Source organism: Lichenostomus cassidix, chromosome 21 (assembly GCF_008360975.1).
Source record: "Lichenostomus cassidix isolate B80296 chromosome 21, HeHo_3.0, whole genome shotgun sequence".
NCBI classification, from domain to species: Eukaryota; Metazoa; Chordata; class Aves; order Passeriformes; family Meliphagidae; genus Lichenostomus; species Lichenostomus cassidix.
The window spans coordinates 5652813-5664996 of record NC_139501.1 but is presented as its reverse complement, the minus strand read 5'-3'; the positions used below and the strand labels follow the sequence as shown (position 1 = coordinate 5664996).

The 12184-nt window shown below is 45.9% G+C and overlaps 1 protein-coding gene and 1 long non-coding RNA gene across 19 annotated transcripts in view; one reads left to right on the top strand and one right to left on the bottom strand.

Annotated features, from left to right (window-relative positions):
- Nucleotides 1-3639: 3639 nt before the first annotated feature.
- The window catches only part of EIF4G3 (eukaryotic translation initiation factor 4 gamma 3), a 140119-nt gene continuing 131574 nt past the window's right edge, over nucleotides 3640-12184 (bottom strand). For 17 of the 18 annotated variants that reach the window (XM_085079721.1, XM_085079727.1, XM_085079725.1 and 14 more), the window contains 5 exons: nucleotides 10392-10490; nucleotides 9407-9553; nucleotides 8220-8301; nucleotides 6703-6849; nucleotides 3640-5781 (listed from right to left, as the gene is read on the bottom strand). In XM_085079721.1, coding sequence (XP_084935847.1) covers nucleotides 5600-5781; nucleotides 6703-6849; nucleotides 8220-8301; nucleotides 9407-9553; nucleotides 10392-10490 — 657 coding nt within the window. In that variant the 3' untranslated portion in view covers nucleotides 3640-5599. Of the gene's footprint in view, nucleotides 5782-6702; nucleotides 6850-8219; nucleotides 8302-9406; nucleotides 9554-10391; nucleotides 10491-11878; nucleotides 12053-12184 lie in introns of those variants that run through there. The other variant, XM_085079740.1, reaches the window with a different exon arrangement.
- LOC146428369 (uncharacterized) lies at nucleotides 6466-12085 on the top strand. The gene is made up of 2 exons (XR_014856092.1): nucleotides 6466-6612; nucleotides 10179-12085. It is a non-coding gene; the product is annotated as an uncharacterized LOC146428369 (long non-coding RNA).

Sequence of the window (12184 nt, the reverse complement as noted above, 5' to 3'; positions counted from 1 at the left end):
TCTGCTCCACACTCACTAATGCCTTGTACCCAGGGAGCTCAATATGATAACATACTTTATGATAACATCTGCCATTAATGGCTTTATGATAACATCTGCCATTAATCCTTGCAGGGGGTTGCAACAGGACAGCCAAGCACTTCACCACTCTCTCCCCTCACTCAGTAACACAGAGATTTCCAAATCAACAGCATTTATTGCCTTCCCCATGCCCATTCCCCCCCTTCCCTCTTGCAACCAAAGCATATCCATCCCTGCAGCTGGGCCAGCAACTTGGACAAATTCCCCTATGGAAAGGACTGAATGGAGCGGGAGCTGGTTTTATTCCTGTTGCCATTTCAGCACAATTTAGCAGCTGGAAATGAGAAAGAGAAGCTAGTGCCACATGACAAAGCTTTCCACAGTCAGCATCCCTACAGCAGCATTTAAAGAAGCAGGAGTTTTTTCAGCAAATGACAGATCCATGATGCCTAACCAAAGGTGGCAAATGGAGCCCCTTGAAAGATGCAAGGCTAGACATCTTGAGGTTTCCTTGGATACAGGGATTTAGTCATGCTGCTGGAAGCTGAGTTAATCAATCTCTTGTTGCTGTTCTTTGTCCATCACTGGTTTTCCTCCAATGGCTCCTTAAGGGCTGTCTATCCGAAGAAAGCCAAGCAGGACACTCCAGGGTGAAACAACTGATCCCCGGGCTCTACCCTATGGTTGTTGCAGGTCGCACGTGGCCCCAAGCACACCAAATCTGGAGTTTCTGTCAGCATGCAGGGTCTTGTGCAAACCTCGGGCTTGGCACTTCATGAAAAGCCAGTGGCGTGCAAAGAGCTCACACTCCTGCTGACGCTGCTTGGCTGCAGATACTGCTCAGTTGGCAGCTTCCAGAACAACACCTTCCAAAACGCAGAAAGGCCGAGTTTCAGTTCCCAGCCTGACTGGGAGAAGCGGGAGCTTGGAGCACTTGCCAGCCCAAAAAACACCTCCTGATGGATTCACCCCCAGGGAGAGCCCAGCATTCCCGGCCCAACTCCAACCACACAGCATCTCACCACCCTCACGTCCCAGCCTGCAGCCAGCAGACAGCTCTTCTACAGGTGGTTCAGTGCCTCAGGGCCAGAAGTATTGGATCTAAGGGCACAAAAACATTCTGGGGAGGTCTGATTTTGAGCTTCCTGCCCAAAAGTTAAACTCTCAGGCATCTGAAAGAAGCCAAAAGTGCAGGCCTGGCTAACAGCTTCTCTGCTCTGCGCAGGACACTTCTGACAAGGCAACCAGCTTCAGGGTGTCTACAAACAACTCACTGGGACCAAATGTAGCAAGAACAACCACAGCCATCCTCTGGCGATGAGATGCCAACATCTGCAATTGGCTTTAAATGTTTTCAGGATGCTCAGCTAGTTAAGGCGACGTTTTAGAGACTCTGCTTTTCCTTTATCAATAAACACAATCTGTAGTGTTAGAACAAAAGCTCTGCGGGTCTCATCAACAACTGGTGTAAGTTACTACTGGCTTAAACCTGCCTTGTGCACACCAAAAAACATCCCTGCAGAGGAATTCCTTCTCCTGAGCCTCTTCTGCCACATGGGCTATCATGTCCTGCACCAGGGACAATCCCAGGCAAAAAAAAAAAAACCCAGGAGCTGGACTCCATGATCCTGATGGGTCCCTTCCAACCCACCATATTCTATGATTCTATGAAAAAACTTTTCCACACACTGAGATCTGCTCCCGGACCTGAGGCTTTTTTTGGAAAATAAGGTAAAACCATGTTGATACAAGCAGAGAGAGTGCAGCATCTGGGATCAGTGTATTTCGTGACCTAATTCCCAGAAATGGGTGATCCCTTTCTGAAAACACTTTCCTAGAAAGAAACCAGCCTAAGGCGGACACCTGGCCTGAAAATACACCGTTTGGTGGTTTCAGGTTTGGGGACATTCTCAGTAATAAAGAGGGAGGTAAGCAATGCATCTGCTCCTCCTCGCCTGTGTTTCTGACAGTGCCTCAGCCCTGAGACAAGAAGGGCTTTCAGCAGCGGTAATGGCTCTAATACCACTCTTCCCTGCTGAGCTGCATTAACTCTCTGCCACAGTCAGAAGCCTGCAAACAAGATGTGTTTAAACAGGATCAAGACTAGGAGAAACAACCTCAGCATAACCTGCAGTATCTTGGTGTAAACCTGCTGCCCTCCCTGCTGAAGTTCTGCTGTAATGTTATGTTGGAGTGACCACAGCTCACCTCTCCCCACTCACACAAAATGAGGCTTCTATAAATCACATTCCCATGGGAACCTGTTTTAATTAATAATTCCCTTTTCTATTTCATATACCTTACAGGTTTTTTGTATTTTAATACCCTTCACAGGAAACTGGTTACAAAGATCTTTCATGAGCTGCATCCTGAGGAGCCACAACCACCAGCAAATGTGCTATCTAGAAGGCAACTGGAAAGCAACCCAGTGCAGTAAGTACATGGCAAAGAACACGAGAGGAGCAGAGGAAGGAGTCAGGAGTTCTGCTCCTTGCAGTGACATTGTTGGGAAGCTGAAGCTCAAGGTGATATACCCACAGCTGAAGACCTCAAGGCCTTGTGTATAAACTGCTCACAGCATCCAACGTGCAGCTGAATTGATTTAACTTCAGAAAAGCCAAAACCTGCCATACTGCAAACTCAATTTTGGGTTATTCTGAAAAAACCCTCCTGAAAATCTCTGAACAAAGTCCCTTCCTGGCCTTTGCAGGACACTAACAGGTCAAGTTCTCACCCCCTAAAGCATCTAACATTAAAGGCTCCAACAAAAAGGGGAGAGATTTTCTCACCTCACCTCTACCCACCTGATGGCCATTCCCATTCCCTCCAGCCAGTGGTTTTCCATCTCTTTTAGCCAGAAGGTTTAAGCTTGCCAGGCAGATTTCCCTGCCCTGACACACTTGGGATTCACAGGGTTGTTCAAAGGCTCTACAGTAAGTTCCTCCTTTCTGATCCATAGCAGTGATAGAGAAATCAGTCCTTGCATGGCTCTGCTGTTGCACTCATGTTCTCAGTGCGCTCTGACACTGCCCACCCTGAGACGAATTCCATCATTTGTCCACACTGACTTGGCAAATATTTACTCTCATTTACATACAAACTTGCATCCATTTAATTCAACTACTTAACTGCTACAAGCCACCATGTATCACTCAAAAAAAAAGCCTTCTGGAAGAAGAGCACCCATGTGACCTTCTGCAGAGGTTTAACACACTCCTGGAGCCCTGGTGGGTGGGAGTTCTGTGGGGACAAACTTTTAGGAGACCTCAAGAGCCCATCCAAACCTCTGGGCCCAATGGTGAGGCCAAGGCATCACTGGATGTGGTACACGCAGATACATGTGCATATATTAACGGTGAGAATATTTTTTCTTTTTTTCTTTTTTTTAACAAAACATCAGAGAAAAGTGTTTTATTGTTACTAAAAAAAAAAAAAGAAACCCAAACAATGCTCTAGTGTTTTAGGCCATGGATTCTCTAGCTCAGATTCATGGCGTGGAACACATTAACAGGAGAAGTGTCTCATGGACCTCTCCCCTCTGGCCACAACCAGGTACCTCCTCCCTTCCCCGTGGTGATCAAATCACATCCTTAGGCAAGTACAGCAATTGTTTACATGTAAAAGTAAGATTAGGAAAGTATTTAATGTATTTGTAGCCTTTTTCCCCTTTTTGATTGTTTGTTTGTTTCTTTTTGTTGCTGGGATTTTTTTTTGCTGTTGTTTTTTGGGGTTTTTTTTAAGTTTTTTAAAAGTTTTTTTAAAAAGACATGATTTAGCAGCTGGAAAGAAAAAGACAGCATCATGTGAGCAGCCAGTGCTGCAGAGACTGCCCGCAAATGCTCCACAGGTTACTCATGGTCCATGGACCACAGTTCACAAACCATATTTCAGGGCTTCCCCAGCTTTGCAGAGTCCTTGATGGCAGGTGCTTCTCACAGTGAGAGCCAGCAGGTCATCTTTGGTGGCTGAAGAGACATGCGAGGGCCTTCCCGACCTCAGCAGCAGCTCAGTTTGGAGCAGCACCGGGGCTTGGCTCCTGCTGGGCACAGAGAAGGTGCTCCCACGGCTGTGGTTCTGTCCCTGGCCGTGCTGGCACTGCGGACATGGATATGGGGCGGGCAGAGCTGGGCGAGCACCGCGTCGCTCCTCCACCCGTTCCTGGTGCTGGGCTCCCCTGGCCAGGGCTCTGGCTGCACAGGCACAGCAGGCGCAGGGCTGTCGGATCTCTGCTCACACAGCTGCGACCTCCGGAGCTCCCAGGGTCACAAGGCCCCGGATGACACCACTGATCCAAGTCCCATGAGAGACACACTGCCACATGGCTTGAGAAACCCAGTTGGGATCGGGCACTGACTGCCCTGAGGTCACGTCCCAGCCTCGGGAACCAAGCGCACCTACGAGGCCCTGCAGCCACTGGCTACTCCCTGGCCAGGGAGTTCTCTCGGCACAACAGCAATCCCCTTTTTTTACCTTTTTTTTTTAAACAACAATTGCTCTCACCCCTCATTTTTGGTAGTCACACATACAGACACACACTATATGTACACAATTTGGGCCCGAGGACCTACGGCACGCCAAGGAAGCCAGCACCGCTCAGGATGGTGCACACATTCAGCAGCTGTCAAAGGAGAAGTCGTTTTACTTTCTTTTAAACTTGCAATGTTTGTCTTTATTTTGTTCTTTATATTTTGAAAGTGAAAAGAAATAGTATTGAGTCAATTTCTTTTTTTCTTTTTTTTTTTTTTTTTTAAATATTTGTTCTATGTATTTACAAGCCTTAAAGTTGCTCTAAAGGTTCTCAAAGTATCACTAGTACTTTTTTCCCCGGGGTAGCACTGTTTTCAATGAGTTATTTTCGGAGCACTCTGGTCCGCAGCGGTTTTCTCAAATGCATTTCCTTCAGATCCAAGGTTATGTATGGTTTGATTACTATTTTCTTTTTAAATTTTTGAAGCAAGCTGAGAGGCAGGCAGAAAAATCTGATGACAATAAAAAAAAATTGATCTTGTCCTCATCTAGCTCACCCCAACCCCCTTCAAAGTTTTGTCTATTTATCATGCTTTGAAACAAAACTGAGGTGCGTATGAAGGGGAGGGAAATTTATTTCTCCGCTTTTGTTCTATTATACAATTTGTTTACAGAAACTGCAAATTTAAAAATTACACTGGCATTTGCAGTCCTTAAAATAATAAATTAAAAGTTTTCAACTTGTTTTTGTTTTTGCTGAACAGATTTGTTTTGCTGTGTGTTTTCCTAAGTATGAGTCCTTGTTTAAAAAGAAAAGATTAAAACAGAAAATATTTTCTATAAATAATACATGTATTTTGGTTTAGTGCTCCCGCCCTCAGGTTTGAAGTTTAGTTTTGTGGTTTGTTTTTTCAAGTACCTTTTTGCCTCCATGATCACCTCGGTGTTTTTCGGGCTTTACCTCTCCCACTCGTGCGTGTGTGGGTCAAGGGGGGTCTGCGAGAGAGAATTGGCCTTGCTGCACTGTGATTGGCGAAGACGTGAAACTTTTTAAAAAAATACTTAAATTGTTTCTTTTTTGTTTGTTTGTTTTAAATCTGTATTTTAAGTTTTAATTATCCTCTGACTCCTCTTCGGCCTCCCTTAGCCACGTGAAGAACGCCGTGACAGATTTGAGCGCTACTCCTTTCCCGTTCTGCTCCGCAGGGTCCTTGCTGCTTTCCCACTTGTAGAAGGCATCCTCCGAAATGACCTCCTCGTCATACAGGCAATCAAAAAACATCCGCAACAAATCTGCAGTAATGGAATAATGGGAGGGAACATCTGTCAGCTGCGGACAGAGACACGGCTGCGGATAAGGGGATTAACACAGCCTCTTGGCACAGGAGATGGAGAGACACGGAGAAAGAAGGGCTCTTACTCACTTATTGCTTCCTCACACTCAGGTAAAGGGGAAAACTGACCCCTCTGACGCTGTCAGAGCGGAGGGAAAGCTGGGAAAGCAGCCATGGGAATACGTTATCTAGAGATTAGCTGGCAAGCAGAACCCAGAGCAGCCCATCTCCTCTGGATCACACAGCCTGGATTCCCTCCAACCCTGGATTTCTGTGGCTCAGCCGGAGGGATAATGGCCAACTAATGCCACAAAGGGCACTAAGGACAATCGTGTTGGGTGTTTTGCGGAACTCTTGGATTTTGTGCTGCAGATTCCCTCGGAATCCCTGTTTCTTTGGCAACTCCCTCGCCTCTTGTCCCACAAGAATTCTTTGCAGCATCTCTGGGACAAAACTCATCAGCTGTTCCCTTCAAGGGAACTCATTTTGTTCCCTTCAAGCCCACAGACATCTGTGGAGCAGAAATGCAGTAACAACACCCATGCTCTCACATGCCCAGGTACTGCAAACTCAATTGATTATTTTTTACTGCTCTTTTTTTGGTCTCTTTTTACCAACAGAAAAGAGTCCTTCCTTCTGTCCTTCCTTCTGTGTGGCTGCTTACAGGAGCAACAACAGAAGAGCTGGCCTCTGGGCCAAGCATCAGGGAACCTGCACTGCTCTAAAGAGCTGGAATCTGGACAAGCTGAACCCACCACACACCGTTTTCTCTCATCTGCTGCCTACAACGGTAAGGAAAAGCACATCCTCCTTCAGTGTCCCACAGAACCCCCCTTCCCTTATGCAGGCTCAAATCCCCAGCACGGAGGTTAACACTTACTAGGAGGTTGATCAAGTTTTACTATTGATGCTTGTAGTGCATAAAGTGCTTGTAGTTCCTTCTCTGTGTCTGAGTCCAGGTACTTGAGTAAGATGGGCACTCTCTGTTTGATAACAGCAGTGTCCACTCGGAAGCTGGAAGAGTCCGCTGAGGGGAAGAGGAGAAGGCAGGGTCAGCTTTGGCACACGGCAGCAGGGACAGATCTTTGACTGCCTTTATTTATACAAATAGCAATCACAAACACAGGTGAGAGTGAAGAGAAAATGAGGATGAGAAACAACAGGAAGTACTTTTGGTTAATGACTTTTTCTGGAAATCTTGCTCCTTCCAGTTTCCCAGATTCAACCAGTATCTGCAGTGACCCCAACTCTAACACATTCAGAAGCAGCACAACCATACTTTGCAATGCAAATTGTGTCTCCACAGGCAACTGGGTTTAGAAGGCTAGAAGGTTTTTGGAATTTTTTTTTTCTAAAAATACCAGGGCAGAAACAGAATCATAAGTTGCACATGGCACAGGAAATAGTGAATATATAAAAAATACACATTAGAAGTCCATCAGCCACATGGATAAATTATTCAGCAGCTTTCAAGTAGATCATGCAACCCAATTAAGTGATATTTTGAAACAAAAAAACTCAGAGGCAAGGTCAAAATTGAAACCAGAGGATGATTTCCCTGACACAAGACAGAACCCTTAAACACTGGAAATCTGTGTTATGTCTCTGTCAACACTAGGTGGCATGAGCAAGGTTCTGTTCTCAGGGAGAGGAAGGAGCTGGGCTGTCCCTCCCCTCCCTCACACGGTGGAATCCAGCCCATTCTCTCCCCCAAATCATAGCTCAGAGCAGAACCAGACCTTTTACAAGCACCATGTTTTGCTTTGCCAGATGCCAACAGTAAAGTTAAAGAAAACCAAGTGAACTGAGCAGATGTTTTTGGCTGCAGTGCTTTACTCAACCCCCTGAGGGTCTGAGGTTCACATGTCTGACTTGGGAGCCCTCCCTTTCCTGTATTTCCAGCTGACAGCTGTACAGTCAAGCAATCCACATAAACCTTCTTTCCAAAACTGAAACTTTTGATATAAAACTCTTATAAGCCTGAGCCCTGGACTGGTTCTTCCTGCAGCCCACGCTGCCATTGCTGGGGTGCCCATGCATCCTTGCTGACACAGGAGTGGAAATGTTAATGGCTTTAATGATATCTCAGTCATTTCCACCTTCATTAAGAAAATCAAAGAACAACTTGGCATTACCCAGTGCTGTCTGAAACCCCTGCTCACACAAGGTCACCAGGACACACTAGGGTCACCTCAGGAACACCATACCCGGCAAGGCGCCCAGCTGTCACAAGGGGAAAGGGACAACCTGCTCCCAAGCACAATCCCAAATGATGGAAAAGCCTTAGTGTGTGATAAAACACAGCCTTGGGCAGGGAAATGTGATATAAACCTGAGAAATACCAAATAATTCTTTGCAGGTTTGGTTTGTGTGGTGTTTATGCTGCAAGTTACTCACCTATAATAGCTGCTTTACAAACTGCTGTCATTAAAGCTCTAAGGAATGTAGGTGAACTCATCTGGCTTTCATCTAGATTAGCCTGAAATCAAGAGTAAATGGACCAGTTAAAAACACAGTGCTTCAGGAGCGCAACTGCTTCCAAACTCCAGCCCTGAGTCTGGCAGGAGCACAAACTGCTGCAGCACAAACCCAGCTCACCCCTGCAAACACACAGCTTTCCCACTCACTCCTTGAAACTCCCTCAGGGACGTCAACAGGCAACACCAGTTCCCATGGGATCCATGTGCCACTGAACACCTCCCACAAGGAGCCATTTGTCTGCAGAACCAAACCAACCACGCTGGGCTCCTGCAACGCCCTTACACAGTTTCAAAGAGTTTCAGACTTTTCCAACAAACTTTACAGTGTCTTCCTTGGGTGGAGATTGTTTGCTGTGTAAAAGAAATTCAGGGAATGGTTGTGGAACTTGTCCAAGGCTCCAAAGAGCCTGTGGGTGATCCCAGATTTTCAGTGCTGCTTTCATTCCACTCTTGACTCCTCTTAACAGCAGTGGAAAAGTGACATTTCTAACACATTGCTCTGCCATAGAAATAACTGAACTGAAGCTGACCAAGATGTAGTGTAAGCACAGAGTAAATGCATCAGGCTGGGTATAATTTAAGACACTAAACATCTGGATTAAAGAATGCAGCCAGAGACTGAGAGCAAAGACCAGTGGGTTGACAGGCCTATCTTTTCCTCTTTTTTTTTATTTTCTTTATTTTCTCTTCCAGTGCCTGGCCCAGTGCACTGGAAAAAGGTGCTCCCAGTGACTGCGCAGCATGTTTTAAAAAGATGAAATTTGCAGAGGTCATGTTGAAAAAAAAGTAATGAGAAGCTTCCCTATTTTGTGAAGAAACAATATAGTGGTGTCTAATTCTAAAATGTACTAAATGGCAGAAGCAGCGTATTCAGTATCAGAAAGTCTACAGTACTTAAAAGGCAGCTATACAGTTAATATGGCTAAAACTCTTCCTTCCCAAAGCTGACTCTTAAATAACTGATTATATTTCAGATTTTAATTCTTTGGAAGCATTGATTGCACAGCATCCTCAAAGTGTCCTATACCCCAAGATGTTCAGACCAGAACATATTTACAAAAGCAGTTAAACAATCTGCAGGGAGGGTGAAAATCATCTTTGTACCTCTACCCAGTCAAAGATTTGTTCATCATTTGCCTTGTCTTCAACAATGAGTTTTTCCAGCTGCTTGTTCAGCTCTTCCGCAGAGAGTTCTTTCTCTGAAAGTGCTTCTGAGGAACTGGAACAGTCGGACTCTGTGAACTCCAACTTCTGCAACACCACATGTGATCACAAGAATTAGTGAAATTCCCTTCCTAGGCTGAATTACACCAGACTGAAGCAGACAATTACATATAATTCTGCTTCCTGGCATCTTTCAGCTGCTCAGTTATTGTTACAATACAACCTTTCCCTGTTCCAAAGGTTAGGAAGCATTTTACAAACACATGGGAACTACATTATCCAGCAAAGACAACAAGGCACCTCTAGCCCTGTACAGCAGAGCACAAAATCAAGTGTGTGCTGCCCAAGTGGAGCTAAAGGGGCTGGAATGCAATGACCAGAGCTAGCATTGCAGGAATTGCAGCCAGTGCCCCAATTCCTTGAAAACTGTGAAAGAGGAGCTGCAATACCCACAAGGCCCAGGCTGCAGTAACCATTTCATATCCTGCAGCACTTCCAAAGTTCCAGAAAGGGCAGTGGATCACTCAGAGCTCCAAAGGGAGACAGTGTCTTCCTGAGGAGCAGCACCACCAAGAGGTGAGGTGCCTCCATCAGTCCTGGCTCCCTCCATAATCCAAGGTGGGATGAGTGATTAACTGCTATGATTTATTGTGGCCCTTCTGCAGATTGTCTGTCCTGCTCCAAAATTCATTCTTGATTTTCCTTTTGCCAGCTGGAGAAACAGATCTCCGAGAGGAAGCTAGGTGACCAGAGATGTGTGCCTGGGAGCAGAGGGGACAGGCTTGTCCTTCATGTGTTTCAAAAGGTGGTGCTGAAACCATCTACCTCAACTTGGAGACACTTCACCCCATATTCCAATTGCACATAAGAAGGGGATGGAAGAGGATGAACAAAGGGGATGATCAAGCAAATGATCTGAACTCACTTGTTCCATGAGAAAGGTATGTACATCCTCCCCTTCGGGCAAGTAGTCCTTCCAACTGAGGCCAGACTCCCTCCATAAGGCTCCCACTTTCTTATGGCTCTGAAACACAAGCAGTTTGTCCATTTTAAAGCGTTGAGGGACACCCCGGGAGCTCACAGGGGCCAGAATGGTGCAGCTGTGTCAGGAGGAATAAAAGGACCGTTCAGCCACCCAACAAATACCCGGCAATGAGTGAGAACATCTGGAGACCCCGTGCAAGAGAAACCACATGTGCAGTCCCACCTGGGTATGCACATCTTGTCAGGTGGGCAACGCCTCATGACAGGGAATGGACAAGGCAGAAGTGACACGGGGGTTCGCAACGACCTCTGAGGTTACCCAGGAGCAGTGACACGTGGAACAAGGCAGTTTCCCACGGCCTGACACAGAGCTGGCATGGATGACTCAGATCCTTCTCCTGACTTACTCTGTGACTCACACTCCCCTGCCTTGACAGTAAGGCTCCGGCAAACTGCTCCTTTGAGAAAATTCCTTATTTACACGGCTGTTTTCTATGCACAGACCAAGCCTCAAATTCAGGCACATAATCTGAAATTCTCTCTTCAATTCCTAGAGCTTATGCAAACCTTAAGAGCAGTGCCTTTGAGCACAGACAGTTCAGCCTTTTGCAGCCTCTAATGTCAAACTGACCTTTGAGCTTCCTGCCTTGGAGGGCACACACACAGTTCTGACAAGAATAAAAATGCTGAGCACAACCACCTCTTTTCACCCAAATGCTTTGCCAAAGTTTCACCTTACAGCACCTGCTCACAGCAGATCATTGAGTAACCTAAGCCAAGCTGAGAAATGCTGCCTGATATTTAGTTTACAAAGCAGATTACAATTTTCAGTTTACAATACAGTTCATTAAGAGCCAACTGTACATAGTTCCTGCTCTGATCCATCAAGATCTGGATTAGATGGCTGATATTACAATGAAATACCTGTGTCCAAGTCTTGACCTGACAAGATTGGATCAGAAAGCTGTGGCAGAAACAGAGACCCAAGGCTGTGCTTCCACACCCAGAGCACAGCAGCTTTTCTTTCACAGAGTAGGAAAAAAACAAATGGAAGTTGACTGTCCAAACAAGCACAAGACTAAAATAAATAAATAAAAATCACTCTTTGCACTGTTAGACTTAAATACTCCTGGAACATTCAACCTTACTTGAATGCATGCTGAAAAAATAAAAAAAGGCAAGTGAGGGATTTTACAGGGTTGGAAATAGACACTATCCAAAATGCAGGATCTAGCTGGAGTTAAAAAACAAAAACCAAAAAGACAAAAATGGAGACGAATTATAGGGAAACCACCAACTGGTTGGACACGCAGCTGTGAGGTGTGAAAGAGAGCTCTCGGAGTCACGGGGTGAGGAGGTGTCACTACCCCAGTGCTGGGTGAACCGCAAGAGTCGGCAGGTTTAGTTTGGATAAGCACCCAGCAGTCTGAGGCCATCGGAAGCTTATCCGAACCCTGAGAACCTCTCCGGTCTGCAAGAACAGCTCTCTCGCAAGACTCCCGGCACTTGCTGCTTCTGGTCAGCCCAGAAATCCCTTGAGCATGTCCCTCTTGCAGTATTTCAGCACTCTTAGCTTCTGGGAGAAGCCAGGTGCAAAGGTACCTGCAAAAGGGAAAAGTGATGAGAAAACAAAAAGTTAACTCAACTTCTTGGAACCTCATAAGGCTTGGTTGGAAACTGGGGGTGCAGAGACAGGTTTCCTAAGTTATCTGCACTGGCTGGCCCTTCCCTAAA